This window comes from Scyliorhinus torazame, chromosome 19 (assembly GCF_047496885.1).
Source record: "Scyliorhinus torazame isolate Kashiwa2021f chromosome 19, sScyTor2.1, whole genome shotgun sequence".
In the NCBI taxonomy this organism is placed as follows: Eukaryota; Metazoa; Chordata; class Chondrichthyes; order Carcharhiniformes; family Scyliorhinidae; genus Scyliorhinus; species Scyliorhinus torazame.
In genome coordinates this window covers 82254764-82274220 of record NC_092725.1, presented here as the reverse complement: position 1 = coordinate 82274220, position 19457 = coordinate 82254764, and the positions used below count along the sequence as shown (strand labels likewise).

At 47.9% G+C, this 19457-nt stretch overlaps 1 protein-coding gene across 5 annotated transcripts in view; it reads right to left on the bottom strand.

Annotated features, from left to right (window-relative positions):
* The window catches only part of cacna1c (calcium channel, voltage-dependent, L type, alpha 1C subunit), a 1623635-nt gene that overhangs the window by 1104146 nt on the left and 500032 nt on the right, over nt 1–19457 (bottom strand). For 4 of the 5 annotated variants that reach the window (XM_072484613.1, XM_072484615.1, XM_072484614.1 and 1 more), the window contains exon 1: nt 13318–13451. Coding sequence is in view for 1 of the 5 variants with exons in the window: in XM_072484617.1 (XP_072340718.1) it covers nt 13318–13457 (140 nt within the window). In the remaining 4 variants the exon portion in view is untranslated. Of the gene's footprint in view, nt 1–13317; nt 13458–19457 lie in introns of those variants that run through there. The other variant, XM_072484617.1, reaches the window with a different exon arrangement.

Here is a 19457-nt window from a genome sequence, read left to right as displayed (position 1 = left end):
CCGATTTGGAGGGGTTTTTGCTTTTTTTAAAAACTGTTGGATTGACAAAGGGTAGCAGGGGTGAAAAGTTTGCAAGGGGATGGCCCCCTCCCGCTGCCTGGGGCTGTGTTTTCTTTTCCTTTTTGTTTGTTCTTGGGGAAGGTGGCCTGTGGTTCGAGATGAGTCTTTGTTTCGATGGGGAGTGTGAGGTCAGCAGTAGTCTTCTTCCCAGATCAGAGAGGTGAGGGTGGGGGAGGGGTGGGGGTTCGTCAGAGGAACCTTTGGGCAGGGCAGGTAATGCTAGTGAACTGAAGTGAGGTGGGGGAGAAGGCCGAGAGGGGAGGCCATAGGTGGGGAGGTGGGAGGGGGCGGGGGGAGGGAGAGGGTGGGGGTGGAAGGGAGGCTGACGCAACGAGGCAACATCGGAGAAGAAACATGGTCAGGGAGGAGAAAGGGGCCATCTTGAATGGGCCAGGTATAGGGTGAACTTAACGGGGGTAGAGGCAAAAGGGAAGTATGTCGGACAGTAGAGGGGAATGGAGGCGTAAGTATGGTATGTCTGATAATGTGGAACGTGCTGGGGCTCAATGGACCAGTCCAAAGATCTCAGGTTGTTGCACACCTTAGGAGCTTGAAAGCTGAGGTGGTCTTTCTGCAGGAGACGCACCTCCGCGTGAAGGACCAGGTTAGGCTAAGAAAGGGGTGGGTGGGTCAGGTGTTCCACTCAGGGTTTGATTCGAAGTTGCGGTGGTGGTAATTATGATGAGTAAGAAAATGGGGTTTGTGAACACGAAGAAAGTGACGGACCCGTGTGGGAGATATATGATTGTGAGCGGGGTATTAGAAGGGCCGTCAGTGGTGTTGGTGAATGTGCGTGCACCGAATTGGGATGATGTAGTTTTTATGAGGGGTTTGCTGGCAGCGATCCCGGACTGGGCACCAGTTAATTATGGGAGGAGATTTTATTTGTGTCCGAGAGCCGAGGGTGGATAGATCGAGCCCGAGAACAATGAGTAGGATACAAATGGCAAAGGAGTTGGGTGGGTTTACAGAAAAGATGTGTATGGTAGCTCTGTGGCATTTCAAGAACCCAAGGGGAAGGGAGTATTCCTTTTTTCGCAGGTGTACAGGATATATTCCAAAATTGACTTTTTTGTGGTGAGCCGGGAGATTTTGGTCGGAGTGAAGGGGGCAGAGTACGCGGGGATAGTAACCTCGGACCATTTGCCTCATTGGCTGGAGATTCCGCGTAGATTGGGACGGGAGCAGAGGCCGGGATGGAGGCTCAATTCAGGGTCGTTGGCAGATAGAGGGGTTTGTGACAAAGTGCGGGTTGTGATTAAAGATTATGTAGAATTGAACCAAAACTGGCAGGTGTTGGCGGCCACTTTTTGGGAAGCGCTAAAAGCGGTGGTCCGAGGGGAGATTATCTCGTTCAAGGGAATAGGGAAAGGAGGGTGGAATATGAACAGCTAATGAACAAGTGGTGGAGGTAGATACGGAGCACTTGAGGGTGCCCACCATGGAAGGATTGACAAGGAGGAAAAAATACAAAGGCAATTTGATAAGCTGGCAACGGGGAGGGCAGTAGCACAGCTCCATAGTGCAAGAAGGGTGCAGTACGAATACAGGGAGAAGGCGAGTCGAATGTTAGTGCATCAGCTATGGAGACAGGCCGTATCCAGCGAAATATTGAAGATGGGGATGTGGTGTCAGAGCTGGGGAAGATAAATAAGGTGTTTAGGGATTATTATAAGGAGCTGTACAGGGTGGACCCAGTGGGCGAAGAGGGGGACATGGGACGGTTCTTAGACAAACTGGAGTTTCCACAGTTGGTGGAAGAGAAGAGGCAGGCGCTGAAGGAGCCCCTGGGGCTGGGGGAGATGTTGGACCGTATAAGGGGTATGAAGTCGGGGAAGATCCTGGGGCCCAATGGCTACCCTGCGGAATTTTATAAGGAGTTTCTGACGGACCTGGCACCACATCCATTGGGGGCATTTAATAAGGTGTTGAAAAAGGGGGAACTGCCGGAGACAATGACACAGGCAACGATCACGTTAACACCAAAAAAGGGGAGGGACCCACTGGAATGTGGGTCGTATAGGCCCATATTGTTGTTAAATATGGACATGAAAGTGATGGCTAAATGGGTGGCGAGAAGGATGGAATGATGTGTCCCGTGGGTGGTTGCAGAGGACCAAATAGACTTTGAAAAGGGCAGGCAGCTTTCTAACAATATAAGCAAGCTATTAAATGTGATCATGACCCTGTTGCGAGCTCAGGTACCGCAGAGAAGGCATTCGACCGGGTGGAGTGGCGGTACCTGTTTGAGGGAAGGTTTGGGTTTGGACCGAAGTTTGTGGCACCGAGGGAGTGTGTGCGGACTAATGACATGACCATAGAACATACAGTGTAGAAGGAGGCCCATCGAGTCTGCACCGACCCACTTAAGCCCTCACTTCCACCCTATGCTCGTAACCCAATAACCCCTCCTAACCTTTTTGGTCACTCAGGGCAATTTATCATGGCCAATCCACCTAACCTGAACGTCTTTGGACTGTGGGACGAAACCGGAGCATCCGGAGGAAATCCACACAGACACGGGGAGAACGTACAGGCTCCGCACAGTGATCCAGCGAGGGAATCAAACTTGGGACCCTGGCGCTGTGAAGCCACAGTGCTATCCACTTGTGCTACTGTGAACATGGGTTCACGGAACTTTGAACTACACAGAGGAACAAGGCAGGGGTGCCCGCTGTTGCCGCTGTTGTTTGCGCTGACTATAGAGCCTCTGACATTGGCTCTTAGGGGTCGACAGAGTGACAAGAGATTAAGAGGGGACGAAGGAAGCATCATGTGTCGCTCTATGCGAACAACCTCCTATTGCATGTTTCGGACCCGCTGGAGAGCATGGAGAGGATCATGGGCTTGTTGGGGAAGTTTGGGACGTTCTCAGGGTATAAGTTAAATGTAGAGAAAAGCATAGTATTCCCGATGAATGAGTTGGGTCGGCGAGCCAATTTAGGGGGGATGCCATTTAAGGTGGCCAGAGAGTTTTAGGTACCTGGAGATTCAGGTGGCAAGGCAATGGCCGATGCTTCACAAATGTAATTTAACAAAACTGTTGGAGGAGGCTAGGGAGGATCTCAAGAGGTGGGACATGCTGCACTTGGCTTTGGCAGGGAGGTCCAAGTGGTGAAGATGAACATTCTGCCGAGGTTCCTATTCACATTTCAGACACTCCCGATCTTTATACCGAAGGCCTTCTTTCGGAAAGGGGACATGATTATTTCGGAATTTGTATGGACAGGGAAAGTGCCAAGGATTAGGAAGACCTTGTACAGGAGCAGAGTCAGCAGGGTGGGGTTGGCATTACCGAACCTGCTACATTACCATTGGGCGGCAAATGTGGAGAAGGTGAGGCGATGGTGGGAATGAGGGGGGGTAGAATGGGTTAGGATGGAGGACTCCTGTAGGGGTCCAGCTTAAGGGCTATGGTGATGGCGGCATTGCCAATTACAGCAAGCAGATAGCGTGGTGCAGTCCACGGTGAAGATCTGGAACCAGCTGAGGAGGCATTTTAGGATAGTGGAGGTGTCGGTGTTAATGCCGTTGTGTGAAAACCACGGCGTAAGGATGAGCCTGATACAGTTCAAGGTCGTACACAATGTACATATGATGCGGACAAGAATGAATGGGTTCTTTCAGGGGGTGGCAGATGAGGTGTGAGAAGTGTGGGCAAGGACCAGTGAACCACACACATATGTTCTGGGGCTGCGAAAATTTGGAGAGATTCTGGGCGGGAGTGTTCATGATGCTAGCAAGGATAGTGGGCGGGGGGGGGGGGGGGGGGGGGGGGGGGGGGGGGCGAAGGTTGAGCAGACCCTTTGGTTTCGATATTTGGGATATTGGAGAAGCCGAAGCTGATGGAGAAAGGAAGGCCTTCACCTCTCTGATTGCCCGGCAACAAATTTTATTGGCGTGGCAGTCAGCGACGCCACCGGAGTGGCGGTCAGCGACGCCACCGGAGTGGCGGTCAGCGACGCCACCGGGTTGGCGGTCAGCGACGCCACCGGGTTGGCCTGGCTAGGTGACTTATATGACTTCCTTCAGCTGGAAAAGATCAAATACGAGTTAAGGGGTACTGCGGAGGGTTTGGAGGCAAGGTGGGGGTTGTTCGTGACCGTGTTTGAGGTGTTTGAGGAGTTGTTCATCCGGGGGGGGGGGATCTGTACAAACTGGATGGTTGTGTGTTGAGAAGTTTGTTTCCTAAATTGTCTATCTGTTGTAACTTTTCATATACGTTTGGAACACAATACATTAAAGGAAAATCTTGCTGTACACTCCACTGACCACACACCATGGCCCCTGGTTATGCAGAGTGCCACCGGCCTTATGGGTGCCCCTACCCCACCACCCCCGCAGTCCAGCTCCTGCCATACCACCCCACCAACCGGCCAGCATCCGCCGGCGAGGCATCACACTGTCCATCCAGGGCAACGCCACAGTAGCCCCTAAAGGGGGGTGCTGCACGGGGGTGGCGGAACATACAGTTGGCATGGGTAGTGCCACCCGACAGTACCCCTGGCAGCAGGGATGGGCGCCAGGGCTACAGGTCCCCATGATGCCAGGCACCAATGGGGCCAGGGGTGCAGAGATGGGGGAGGACATGCGGGGGCAGGGTCTCAGAGCCAACCGGGGCCAGCATGTCACATGTTGAACCTTGTTCAGCACTGGGGTACGCAGCATACTAACATGTCGGCCTTTCACCACCTGCAGACAATGAATGCAGGTGGACCCGTGGCAATTCATGTATCCGGGATGTAAAAAATTCTTGTTCTTTTCCCCAGTTCATAAGGTATACTCAAGGATAGACTTATTTTTGATGGGTAGGTCTCTTCTTCCCGGGGTGAGTACTGCAGAATATTCAGCTATATTCATTTTGGACCATGCTCCGCACTTGGTGGATTTGGTCTTAGAGATGGGCCTATTTAATGTTCGGCATGGAGGCTGGACGTAGGGCTACTGGTGGATATAGGGTTTTGTGGGAACATTTCTAAGGCGATGGATGAGTATGTAAGGTTCATGGGAACGGGTCTGTCTCACCTTCCATGCTGTGGGAGGCCGTGAGAGCCTTATTAGAGGGGATATTATGCCATGCAAGGCGCACATGAATAGGGAAGTAAGATAAGAGCAGCAGAAGCTAGTGGGCAATATTCTGGAGATGGACTGCAAATATTAGAGTGAGCGTAGCCGGGAGCTCCTGGCAAATAGGATGAAACTGTAGATGCAGTTCCATTTGTTGTCTACGGGTAGGCGGTGTGCCAGTTGCGGCGTTCAAGAGGGTCATTTATGAATATTGGAAGAAGACCAGCCATTTCCTGGCTCAGCAGTTGAGGCGGCAGGTAGTTTCCCAAGAGATCATTCAAGTCAGGGATTTGAATGGCAAGCTGGTGTCTGCTTCGGATAGGGCACATTTGAATTTTTCTGTAAGAATCTTTACAGGTCAGCGCCCCTGAGGGGAGCTCGGAGATGTCAGCATTTTTGGAGAGTCTGGAATTTCTGGTGGTGGGGGAGGGGGAGTTGGAGGTACCGTTAGGTCCTGTGGATGTCTTCATAGCTATAGGATCATGCAAACATGTAAGGCTGCAGGACTCGATGGATTTCCGGTGGAGTTTTCAACGATGTTTTCTGGTCAGTAGGTCCCATTGCTGGTGGATGTGTTTCAGGACTCTGACCGGGGCTCCCTCCCCGTGACACTGGTGCAGGCATCGATTTCCCTTTTGTTGAAAAAAAGATAAGGATTCCGAGCCTTTGACCTGCTTTTGGATCCTCACTGTCTTCAGGTGATGTCCCGGAGGACTGGAGAATAGCCAATGTTGTTCCTTTGTTCAAGAAGGGTAGCAAGGATAATCCAGGGAACTACAGGACGGTGAGCCTTACGTCAGTGGTAGGGAAACTACTGGAGAGAATTTTTTGAGACAGGATCTACTCCCATTTGGAAGCAAGTGGATGGACGTATATTGTGAAGGGGAGGTCGTGTCTCAATAACTTGATAGGGTTTTTCGAGGAGGTCACAAAGATGATTGATGCAGGTAGGGCAGTGGATGTTGTCTATATGAACTTCAGTAAGGCCTTTGACAAGGTCCCTCATGCCAGACTGATACAAAAGGTGAAGTCACACGGGATCAGAGGTGAGCTGGCAAGATGGATACAGAACTGGCTAGGTCATAGAAGGCAGAGAGTAGCAATGGAAGGGTGCTTTTCTGATTGGAGGGCTGTGGCTAGTGGTGTTCCGCAGGGATCAGTGCTGGGACCTTTGCTGTTTGTAGAATATATAAATATTTGGAGGAAAATGTAACTGGTCTGATTAGTAAGTTTGAGGACGACACAAAGGTTAGTGGAATTGCGGATAGTGATGAGGACTGTCAGAAGATACAGCAGGATTTAGATTGTTTGGAGACTTGGGCGGAGAGATGGCAGATGAAGTTCAATCCGGACAAATGTGAGGTAAGGCATTTTGGAAGGTCTAATACAGGTAGGGAATATATAGTGAATGGTAGAACCCTCAAGAGTATTGACAATCAGAGACATCTAGGTGTACAGGTCCACAGGTCACTGAAAGTGGCAACACAGGTGGAGAAGGTAGTCAAGAAGGCATACGGCATGCTTGCCTTCATTGGCCGGGGCATTGAGTATAAAAATTGGCAAGTCATGTTGCAGCTGTATAGAACCTTAGTCAGGCCACACTTGGAGTATAGTGTTCAATTCTCGTCGCCACACTACCAGAAGTATGTGGAGGCTTTGGAGAGAGTGCAGAAAAGATTTACCAGGATGTTGCCTGGTATGGAGGCCATTAGCTATGAAGAGAAGTTGAATAAACTCGATTTTTTCTCAATGAAACATCAGAGGTTGAGGGGCGACTTGATAGAGGTATACAAAATTATAAGGGGCATAGACAGAGTGGATAGTCACAGGCTTTTTCCCAGGGTAGAGGGGTCAATTACGAGAGGGCATAGCTTTAAGGTACGAGGGGCAAGGTTTAGAGGAGATGTACAGGGCAAGTTTTTTTTCACAGAGGGTAGTGGGTGCCTGGAACTTGCTGATGGAGGGGGTGGTGGAAGCAGGGACGATAGTGACATTTAACGGGCGTCTTGACAAATACATGAATAGGATGGGAATAGGGGGATACGGATCCCGGAAGTGTAGAAGATTTTAGTTTAGACGGGCAGCATGGTCGGCGCAGACTTGGAGGGCCGAAGGGCCTGTTCCTGTGCTGTACTTTTCTTTGTTATTTGCCCTGATAGCCACAGTATTAATGTGGCTAGTCCAGTTCAGTTTATGATCAATGGTAAACCCCAGGATGTTGATTGTGAGGGATTTAGCGATGGTAATGCCGTTGAATGCCAAGGGGTGATGGTTAGAGCTTCTCTTGTAGGAGATGGTCATTGCTTGGCACCTGTATGGCGCGAATGTAACTTAACACTTGTCAGCCCAAGCCTGGATATTGTTCAGGTCTTGCTGCATTTGGACATGGACTGCTTCATTATCTGAGGAGTGCTGAATATTGTGCAGGAAACAGCAAACATCCCCACTTCTGACCTTATGATGGAAGACAGGTCATTGATGAAGCAGCTAGTTGGGCCTGGGACACTACCCTGAGGAACTCCTGCAGTGATGTCCTGGAGCTGAGATGATTGACCTCCAACCATCTTCCTTTGTGCCAGGTATGACTCCAAATGGCAGAGAGTTTCCCCCCAATTCCCATTGACTCCAGTTTAGTGAGGGCTCCTTGATGCCATACTCGGTCAAATGCTGCCTTGATGTGAAGGGCAGTCACTCTGCATTCAGCTCTTTTGTCCAGGTTGGAACAAGGCTGTAATGAGGTCAGGAACTGAGTGACCCTGGCGGAACCCAAACTGAGCATCCGTGAGCAGGTTATTGCCGAATAAGTGTCGCTTGGTAGCACTGTTAATGACTCCTTCCATCACTTTGCTGATGATGGAGAGTAGACTGATAGGGCGATAATTGACTGGGTTGGATTTGTCGCTTTGTTGTGTACAGGACACATCTGGGCAATTCTTCACATTGCCGGGTAGATGCCAGTGTTGTAGCTGCATTGTAACAGCTTGGCTAGGGGTGCTGCAAGTTCTGAAGCACAAGTCTTCAGGACTATTGCCGGAATATTATCAGGACTCATAACCTTTGCAGTATCCAGCACCTTCATCTATTTCTTGATACCATATTGAGTGCATCGTATTGGCTGAAGACTGACATCTGTGATGCTGGGGATCTCTGGAGGAGACCTAGATGGATCATCCACGAGGCACTTCTGGCTGAAGATTGTTGCGAATGCCTCAGCCTTGTCCTTTGCACATATTGCTGGGTTCCTCCATCATTGAGGATGGGGATATTTGCGGAGCCTCCTCCTCCAGTGAGTTGTTTAATAGTCCGCCACCATTTACGGCTGGATGTGGCAGGACCTCAGAGCTTAGATCTGATGCGTTGGTTGTGGAATCGCTTAGCTCTGTCTATTACTTGCTGCTTATGCCATTTGGCACACAAGTAGTCCTGTGTTGTAGCTTCACCAGGTTGACACCTCATTTTTCGGTATGCCTGATGTTGTTCCTGGCATGCTCGCCCGCACTCTCCACTGAACCAGGGTTGATCCCTTGGCTTGGTGGTAATAGTAGAGTGGGGGATATACCAGGCCATGAGGTTGCAGATTGTGATTGAATACAATTGTGCTGCTGATGGCCCACGATGCCTACTGGATGCCCAGTCTTGAGTTGCTAAATCTGTTTGAAGTCTATCCCATTTAGCATTCTGTATTGCGACACAACATAATGGAGAGTATCCTCATTGTGAAGATGGGACTTTATCTCCACAAGGACTGTGCAGTGGCTATTACACGTGCCAATTATTTGAACTCGGGGTACTTTCAATTGGGTAGGGGGACGAGGCAGGGATGCCCGATGTCTCCCCTCCTATTTATATTGACGACTGAGCCCTTGGCTATGGCTTTAAGGGCTGCAAGGAAATGGAAGGGGATAATTGAGGAGGGGGTAGGCGGTGTGGAGCATAGGATACCCCATACTCCCATGTCCTATGCACCAATGACTTGCTGATTTATGGGAAGGACCCAGTCCCCACATTGGGAGATATTATGGAGCTTCTGATGAACTTTGGATAGACGTTGAATCTGGGTAAGAGTGAGTATTTTACGGTGGCCCCCACGGGGAGACGAGCCAACCCGGGGGTGGGGACTTGCCAATTTTTATACTCAATGCCCCCTAAAGATTTCCCAGTCCTCTAGTCTCCCACTAGTCTTTGCCACTTTGTATGCTTTTTCCTTCAATTTGATACTCTCCCTTATTTCCTTCGATATCCACGGTCGATTTTCCCTTTTTCTACCATCCTTCCTTTTTGTTGGTATAAACCTTTGTTGAGCACTGTGAAAAATCGCTTGGAAGGTTCTCCACTATTCCTCAACTGTGTCACCATAAAGTCTTTGCTCCCAGTCTACCTCAGCTAGCTCTTCTCTCATCCCATTGTAATCTCCTTTGTTTAAGCACAAAACACTAGTGTTTGATTTTACCTTCTCACCCTCCATCTGTATTTTAAATTCCACCATATTGTGATCGCTCCTTCCGAGAGGATCCCTAACTATGAGATCCTGAATCAATTCTGTCTCATTACACAGGACCAGATCTAGGACCGCTTGTTCCCTCGTAGGTTCCATTACATACTGTTCTAGGAAACTATCGCGGATACATTCTATAAACTCCTCCTCAAGGCTGCCTTGACCGACCTGGTTAAACCAATCGACATGTAGATTAAAATCCCCCATGATAACTGCTGTACCATTTCTACATGCATCTGTTATTTCTTTGTTTATTGCCTGCCCCACCACAATGTTACTATTTGGTGGCCTATAGACTACTCCTATCAGTGACTTTTTCGCTTTACTATTCCTGATTTCCACCCAAATGGATTCAACCTTATCCTCCATAGCACCGATGTTATCCCTTACTTTTGCCCGGATGTCATCCTTAAATAACAGAGCTACACCAGAGCTACACCACCTCCCTTACCATCCACTCTGTCCTTCCGAATAGTTTGATACCCTTGGATATTTAACTCCCAGTCGTGACCATCCTTTAACCATGTTTCAGTAATGGCCACTAAATCATAGTCATTCACGATGATTTGCGCCATCAACTCATTTACCTTATTCCGAATACTACGTGCATTCAGGTAAAGTACACTTATGTTAGCTTTTATACCTCTGTTTTGAATCTTAACACCTTGATCAGTAATCTCTCCAAAGTTATTTTTCCTCTTAACGTTTCTCCTAATTTTCCTTGTCGTTGAGCCCACATCTTCATGTAACAACCTGCCGTGTCGCTTTCCATTTATGTTTTTACTTCCCGTTTTATTCCTTTTAGTATTACTGGGCCTGTGCCAAGTTTGTGAGTTTTTGTGTCTCCTTCTTTCGCACAAAATCGGCGATTCTCATTATCGAACTGGAGCCTGCCATTTGGTTGCCATATTTGGGGTGTCAGGCACCCTGGGATTGCAGACAGGAGGGAGGCAAATGTCTTGCCTTTGCCTTGTTGATTGCCAGGAGGCGAGTTCTACTGGGGTGGAGGTCTCCAACGCCACCAAATTCCTGGCATGGTAAGGGAATTTAATGGAGTTTTGTACTTAGAGAAGGTTAAGTACACTGTGAGGGGATTGGTCAAGGGGTTCTAGCAGAGGTGGCGGCTTTTTATTATTTACTTCAAGGAACTAATCACTGTCGACTGCTGGGGGGAGGTGGGGAATGGGAAGAGGGGCAGAGGTTGGGGGGTGTGGAATTGTGTTCTCATTTGTATTTTTTCTGTTGGATGTTTTGGGAGTTTTATTAAAAATTGTATGTGTTATAAAACTTAGTAAAATTGAAAAACTACAGCATAAAATTTTTGATAAATATGCTGCCATTAACTTCCTAATAATAGATTCCAGCCTTTACCCTGTGACAGGTATTAAGCTAACTGGCATGATGCTTCCTGCTTCTTATTTTCCTCCTTTCTTGAATTGAGGAGTTACATTTTCTACATTTCAATCCGACGGTACTGTCCAGAATCAAATGAATTTTTGAAAATCAAAACCAATGCATCTACTATCTCAGCAGCCACTTTTTAAAAGACCCTTGGATGAAGTTCATCAGGACCTGAGAACTTGTCAGATTTTAGTTCTCATAATTTTCTCAGTTCCCTTGCCCTGATGACTATAATTGTTTTACGTTCTTCCCCCCTTTCTCCTCTTGATTCACAATTATCTCTGGAATGTCATTTGTACCCCCAAAGTGAAGACAGATACAAACGGCAGGATTGTCCGCTTGCCGTCGCCAAAATCGCAAAACGCGATTGGGCAGAGAGTAGCCTGCAATGCTGGTCTCCACAAACAGGCGAAATGGCTCTGGGGGGCTGGGTCTACCAGGTAATCAAAGGCCCTCCGGGTGGTCAGCCTCTGGCCAGGCTGGCACCCTGGCACCTTGGCACTGCCAGCCTGGCAATACCACTGCCAGGGTGCCAGGCTGGCAGTGCCAAGCTGACATTTTGCACACACTGGGGATCGGGTTCGGAGGTGCCCTACTCTATATGGTGGGGTGCAGGGGAGCTTGAGGTGAGTTGGGGCATTGGTGCGATCCGGGGGTTGAATTGGGGGGTCGAGAGATGGGGGCGCCATTTCCTCTTCCTGCACTGAGGAATTCTGCTCGCCGGTGCTCCTCAGGAAATGACGCTAAAGTGCGGCCTCAGGGAGCGTTCCCTGCCGAGATTGGACTCGAACCAGGGGATGCGATCAAATGGCCATGCTGCGCTGGAAAAGCAGCTTGCCAAGGTGCAGCGTGGCTGACAAAAGCCAGGAGACCCTACTCCTGGATCTACCTGGTTTGCAATGCCTCACGCGATCCAAACTGTTGTTCTAATTACTAGCCGGTAGCAAACAGAGAGTAGAGATAGTGGGTATGTACTCAAATTGGAAAGAAGTGACTGTTGGTGTCCCACAAGGATCTGTGCCGGGGCTTTAAATATTCATTATATTTATTAATGACAGAAATATCACAATGGAAAGTTGTAATCCAAGTTTGCAGATGACCCAAAGATTGGTAGCACAGCAAATTGTACAGACAGTAGCATAAAGTTACATATATAGTCAAACAAAGTTGTTGTAAAATGGAAAGTGATCCATTTCGGGAGAAAAAAAGAATAAAAGATCTAAGTGAAGAGAAATACAAAGAGATTTAGGGGCCCATGCACACAAATGACTAAAATGTAGCTAGCAATGCAAAAAACAATTAAAAAGAACTAGAGGGGAGGAATTTTTGTTTGTTAAATGTCTTGGTTAGATCACATCTGTAATACTGTGTACTGCGCACCACAGGAAGCAAATTTCCTCAGGAAGCCATCAAGGGCAACTAGGCTTAGGCAACTAATGCTGGCCATGCCAGTGAGGCTCACATCCCATGAAGAAATGAAAAAAATAGAATGGCTTTAGAAAGAATGCAGCACAGATTCACCAGAATGTTTGCAGGGCTCCAAGGATTAAATGATGAGGAGAAATTCCATAAACTAGATTTGTATTCCCTGGAATACTGAAGATGAAGAGTGATTGGATTTTCAAAGAAATTGATAGAGTAAATACAAACTTTATCTTGTGCGGGGGCAGGGGGCGGAGGGGAGAAGCTAGGACAAGGGGACATAACCTAAAATTACAGCCAGGCCATTCAAGAGAAAATTAGGAGAACACATCTTCACACAAAGGGAACACAAAAAGTAATAGATGTTAGGTGAATTAATACTTTCAAATCTGAGATTAATATATTTTTGATGGTTAAATGTACCAAAGGATGTGGAGCCAAGGCAGATAAATGGAGTTAGTAGACAGATTAGCCATGATCTTCTTGACACATTCCTTCACCAACAAATTTGCCAGAAGTTGAATGTAACCTCTCATTAAAAATACATTCATGCTTTAAATGGGTCCCTGGCTCCCCAGTGGAAGACCCAGCATAAAAGTTGGCAGGCTGCCCATTCCTGCCGATCAAATGCAACTGAGGCACTTGAGTTGAAATAGCTCAACCCTCAAACTGATGTCATCAGTTGAGTTTGTTGTTCATTTTCCTATCCATAGCCTACTCTCAGTGGAATTCCATCATATATATTTTTTTGATATTGTGATATTGGTTTTAGAACTAGTTTAATAAGACAACAAAAAAGGGCAATGGAATTCAGTCTTCCATCAGAATCTTGGGTCCTATACTTTGCACTTTTACTGTGCCAAGGTACTTACTGGGGACGCCAGACACTAGGCGTAATGGTCGTAGGACTCTGAATGCTCTTAGAGCTTTGACATCGAATCCAGCAGCTTTACCTCCAATTGGGTTAATTCCCTCTGCTTTGGTCGCTTGTTCTAAAATAGCACTAAAAAGCCTATAAGAGAATGAAGAAAAAAGGATATAGTATACTTTATTAAGGACATAGTCACACCAAATGCACAACCCACTTTGCCAAGAAAGTCTCCTTTTACAGTGTGATTAACTCATGGTATTTTGTCAACTGCAGTAAGAAAATTGTAATTTACTGAAGTGCCATTTCATGATTTCAGGACATTCCAATGGAGTCATAGTCATTGAAACACTTCTAAAAGGCAGTCACTGTTGTAATAGAAAGCAAGCAATTAAATATTCTCACAAACAGCAATGAGATAATGATTGGATAATTTGTATTCGTGATGTTGGTTGAATGATACATTTTGCGAGAACATGGGGAGAGTTTCCCTGCTTTTCTTTGAAAATGCTTTGGGACCATTCACATCTACCTGAGGGCAGATGCAATTTTGACTTAATACCTCTTCTAAAAGATGGCACCTCAAAAAGTGCAGGACTCCCTCACTATTAGGGTATCAGTTGGATTTTGTACCCAAGGGCGTGATCTACCGGCCACGCCATGCTCAAACAGGAGTGCAACGATGCCGGTCGATGCGAGATGAAGCCGCCCGCAGGCTTCCCGGCTGCCAGTATGACTCGTGAAATCTACCAAGATCTCGTGAGGCCTCGAGATCCGGATCCTGCCCATAATGGGTGTGACCAAGCCTCGTTCCCTTAATTTGATTTTAAACCAACTTCACCTGGGATCTACCTGCTTCCCGGGATCTACCGGCCTCCTCAGGGATGCCCCAACTGGGTGCCGTTCAGTACTGGTCCACACAAACATGGACCAGGCAAAAGGTCTCCCAGGCTGTTGGAAGCTTCTGGGTGGCAGGGTGGCATGCTGGCTCTCCCCTTGGAACGAGAGGACCTTGGCACTGCCAGGCTGGCACCTTGGCAGTACCACCATGGTACTGCCAAAGTGCCCAAGTGGCACTGCAAAGCCGGCAGGAGCACTGCCACACATGCCAGGGCAGCACTGTCAGAAGTTAGAGCCTGAGGGGGCCATGCCCATAAAAGGAGGGTGGTTGGGGGTGGTATGAAGGATAGGGGGGATGAAGGGCAGGTAAGCCAGGGCCTCTGGGAGGTTAGAGTCTGTTCAGGGTGGGGCTCCTGAAAGACGGAGGGGCTGGTAAGGGGGTATGGGGAACCTAAAGAGGGGAGGACCCCATATTGGGGTTTCCTCAGTTGGGATGCTGTGGGGAAATGCCCATGTGTGTGTGTGTGTTGGGGGGGGGGGAGGGGGGGGGAGAACCCAGAAGCTCACTTAGAGATTGGGGCACCATTTCAAAATGATGGCCATATCTCTGAGTTTAGCTGCCCAGGGATGAAAAAAATTCTAAGTGTGGGCAAAACCGGTGACAAACTCCCCAGGGCCCAACAGAGTGATTAAGTGTTGTGAGATAGCGGTGGGGAACTCTCCAACAGAGCCGGTGGGAAACTCCCAGCAAAACCTGCCACAAATGACACTGCAACCTTTTCTGTTTGGAGCCCCAAGTTTATCCAGTGGGTCTCGAACCTACAATTATCTGACTCAAAGGTTGAGGATGCTATTATTGAGCCATGGCTGACAATAGAAATAAGGCTTGCTTGTATAATTCACAATTGCACATCCCCATTGACTTATTGATATTTCATTCTTGCGAGGCAGACGTATTGGACAGAGATGATCACAGGACTGATGAGAAATCAATTATATTTAAAATCACTTCTTACAGGAAGAAGTCATGTATGTCCTTAAGGTCAAAACAAGGACACGCAGTAAAATAAAACCAAGATACTTTTAAAAAATAAATTTAGAGTGCCCAATTCATTTTTTCCAATCAAGGGACAATTTAGCATTGCCAATCCACCTACCTTGCACATCTTTGAGTTATGGGCGAAGCCCACGCAACACGGGGAGAATTGTAGCCACTTAAAATGGCTAATTCCCGATTTAAAATGGCGAACGGCAAAGGCTGATGGGAAAGTCAGCCAACAGGACAAAAACGAGCAGCTGCATACTAATGAGCAATCCCCGGGAACAATAGGCAACATTTAGACACATAAAGCAAAACCAGACTCTTCGGTGCCAGCAGAAGCCTACACAAAAGGAGGTGAACGACCACCTCAAGACCGCCCATCGATCAGGGAACCGCTCCAGCATTGGAGAAAATCGAACCAAGTGATTGGGACAAAGTCCAATCACTTGAAACCAGGTACTTCCCGAAAGGCAGGAAGCCCCTGGGGACTATAAGAATTGAGCCCCAAGTTCAAGGCACTCTCTTCCACCTCTCTTCAACCGCTTCCAGCTCTCTTAACTCTTCAACAGCCGCTCAAAAACTGTAAGTCTTACTTCAACGCTCGCTACGAGATAGGCGCTCCTAGCTACCAATCTGGACAACTTTGAATCCCGCAGGCTCAGAACCCGAACGAAAGGCCATTTGTTTCCCTGACCTGGTGGGCCAGTTCCAAGTTAAGTATTGGCCTGTTAGCTGTAGAAGTAGCTTAGACGTAGAATTTGTACATGAGTAATGATTACTGTGTATAATAAATGTGCTTTGATTTAAATCTTACTAAGCGGTGTATTGGATTATTGATCATTACTCGGACTTGAACCACGTGGCGGTATCATAAAGATAGCTGGCGACTCAACAGCAAAGGTGATAAAACAGAGCAATTAAACTATGGCAAAGTTAGCAACATTATTTGGTGACTCCGCCGGGACCCAATCTAGAAGTGGAAAACCACTCCGGTAGAACCCAGAATTTGAATTAGAGATCCAATTGGAAACAGAAAACGACGAGTGTTCAAGCAGTTCTGATCAATTCTCATAATTCGGATGTGTGTGTATGCATGCGTAACTAACAGGGCGATAAGGTAAACTGATAGATTTTTTGTTGCGATGAAACTGTCGGAAGTTTGTATATTGGAAAGTAGCGAAAGCCGTACCCATATTTACTGCACCGTCTTAATACCCCTGTCCCAAATTTGAAGAGCAGCATTCGGATTAAAACCACTGTCCCGAAATCTGAAGAGCAGCATTCAGATAGGAAAGATGGCAATGCAGGCAATGCAGCGCCTAATGAACCTATTGCAACGGGATCTTGATCAATTAGGCCAGTGGGTCGACGAATGGCAGATGGAGTTTAATTTAGATAAATGTGAGGTGATGCATTTTGGCAGATCGAATCAGGCCAGGACCTACTCAGTTAATGGTATGGCGTTGGGGAGAGTTATAGAACAAAGAGATCGAGGAGTACAGGTTCATAGCTCCTTGAAGGTGGAGTCGCACGTGGACAGGGTGGTGAAGAAGGCATTCGGCATGCTTGGTTTCATTGGTCAGAACATTGAATACAGGAGTTGGGACGTCTTGTTGAAGTTGTACAAGACATTGGTACGGCCACACTTGGAATACTGTGTGCAGTTCTGGTCACCCTATTATAGAAAGGATATTATTAAACTAGAAAGAGTGCAGAAAAGATTTACTAGGATGTTGCCGGGACTTGATGGTTTGAGTTATAAGGAGAGGCTGGATAGACTGGGACTTTTTTCCCTGGAGCGTAGGAGGCTTAGGGGTGATCTTATAGAGGTCTATAAAATAATGAGGGGCATAGATAAGGTAGATAGGCAACATCTTTTCCCAAAGGTAGGGGAGTCTAAAACTAGAGGGCATAGGTTTAAGGTGAGAGGGGAGAGATTCAGAAGGGCCCAGAGGGGCAATTTCTTCACTCAGAGGGTAGTGAGTGTCTGGAATGGGCTGCCAGAGGTAGTAGTAGAGGCGGGTACAATTGTGTCTTTCAAAAAGCATTTAGACAGTTACATGGGTAAGATGGGTATAGAGGGTTATGGGCCAAGTGCGGGCAACTGGGACTAGCTTAATGGTAAAAACTGGGCGGCATGGTCTGGTTGGGCCGAAGGGCCTGTTTCCATGCTGTAAACTTCTATGATTCTATGATTCTATGAACCCAGAGGAATTTGCGGTCGCAGCGACCAGCAGCAGCAGAGTGGGACAATGTCCCATTTTAGAGGAAGAGATCAGGAAATATCTCAAAGGGAAAGGATGGCCCCTTTGGAATGAGGAATCAGGTCCCGGGAGTATAGGACATACTTGGTGGGAGAACCTGAGCGAGATCCACAAAAAGAGATTAGGGAAAGCTCGCAAGCCGATGGCAATCGTGTCCTGCTTGGCACAATTGCGAGGCACAGAGGAGGTCGTTAGGACGCTCCGGAAAGAAGTTGAGGGCATACATCAAATGAGTAAGGTCGATGTAAGCGAGATAGAAAAGGAGAATTTGGAATTGAGGAGGAAGTTGGTAGCAAAAGATGTAGAGGTGGATGATGCCAAAAGGGCACACCGGTCTTGTCTGGCGCACTTAAGCAGCTTCCAGTCTCAATACGAAAAGGCCTATCAGGACACGCAACATGCAGTCCTGGTACGAGAAGAAACGGAAAAACAGGTAGAGGCATTACAGAAACAGTGTAGTGACCTCAAGGCAGCATTAAGAGCACTCCATGCTGCCACCACAGAACAAAGACAAAGCACGCTAGATCACGTAGAAGTGCCGGAAGCAGATTGCAGAGCTGCAATCACTGCTTTCTGTTCAGAAAGGTTTTCAGGAAACCTTTGGAGAAAGATTAGATCAGGAAGACGGCCCTGATTGGGAAGAATTGAACGAAACAGCGCACAGATATGTTCAGGGAACATGTGCGCAGGGAAAGCCACAAAAAAGGAAAGCACCCCAAACCCCACACAGCAGATAGTTCAAGCTCCAATTAACCCAGTAACCACCCACCGCACAGCCACATCGGACGATGCAGAATTTCTATACTCCACCCCCTTAACAGTTACCCAATTACGGGACGCGTGCGATAAGATCACACCATTCCTCCCACCTCAGACCCCCACCATTTCTTTGCCACAGTTAAACATCAGGCGACCATGTACGGCCTGGATGAGCAAGAGCATGCAAAGCTCACGGTTTTAAGTTTAGACCCTTCAGTAGCAGCAGCCCTTCCCGACCCACAGAAGGTAGGAGGAGGCACCCTTGCAGAAATGCAGAAGTGTTTGCTGGACGCCTGTGGATCCACTTTGCAACAGTCTTTGGAGACTTAGACTGTGCCCATTTGTCCCCAGACAACATGGCCAAATGGACCCGCACCCTTTTCTCCCATGCCACAGAAACAGGACAGAAAGCCTGCACGAGTTATGATCCCTCAGAGGAGGCCCATAATGAGAAGTGGGTAGTGAAAAGATTGTCCCACTCTTGGGAGCAATCTGTTCAAAGTAAACCCGCAGTTAAGAATCCAGAAGAAAAGCAGGCCGAAGCAGATATGCAGGCAGTAAAAACACACCAGAACTCCGCATGGGTGAATGAGGGAAAGAACAGCCCCCCACCCAAGTCACAGGAGTGTTACAACTGCGGACAGTTGGGACACTACGCAAGAGAGTGCAATGCCCCTAAAAAGCCACAGAGAGCCCAGCAGACGGGTACTCTGAGTAAGAAAAAGACAGAGCCCATTCATAGCGTCAGCGCCCGTTCAGATCAGACGGACTTGACCAGAACGGACTGACGGTGTACGGGCTCCCCCAGTTGGGTCTGCGACACCCTTTGGGATAGATCCGGACGACCGGTTGTTGCAGCGAAAATTCGGGGACAGCCCATCGAATTTCTCTGGGACACAGGAGGGTCTCGCACCACAATAAATTCCTCCACCATGTTTCAAAAGGCCCACTACAGCCACTATCACCCTCAGCGGCTTTACATTCCACTCACAGCAGGGACACATCACAGCCCCTGTACTCATTCAAATCGGTAACATCACCACCAAGCACCCCGTAGTTTTAGTTGACCTGCCCCACACAGCAGAACACATTCTGGGAATCGATTTCATGAATTCCCATAATTTTTCATTCGATCCAGTCAACCAGTGTGACTGGAAGATGGCAAAATCCGCAAGAGCCCCCGCAACGCTCAACATAGGAGAGTACACAAATAAAATTAGCGCAGTAGGCGAATTTTGG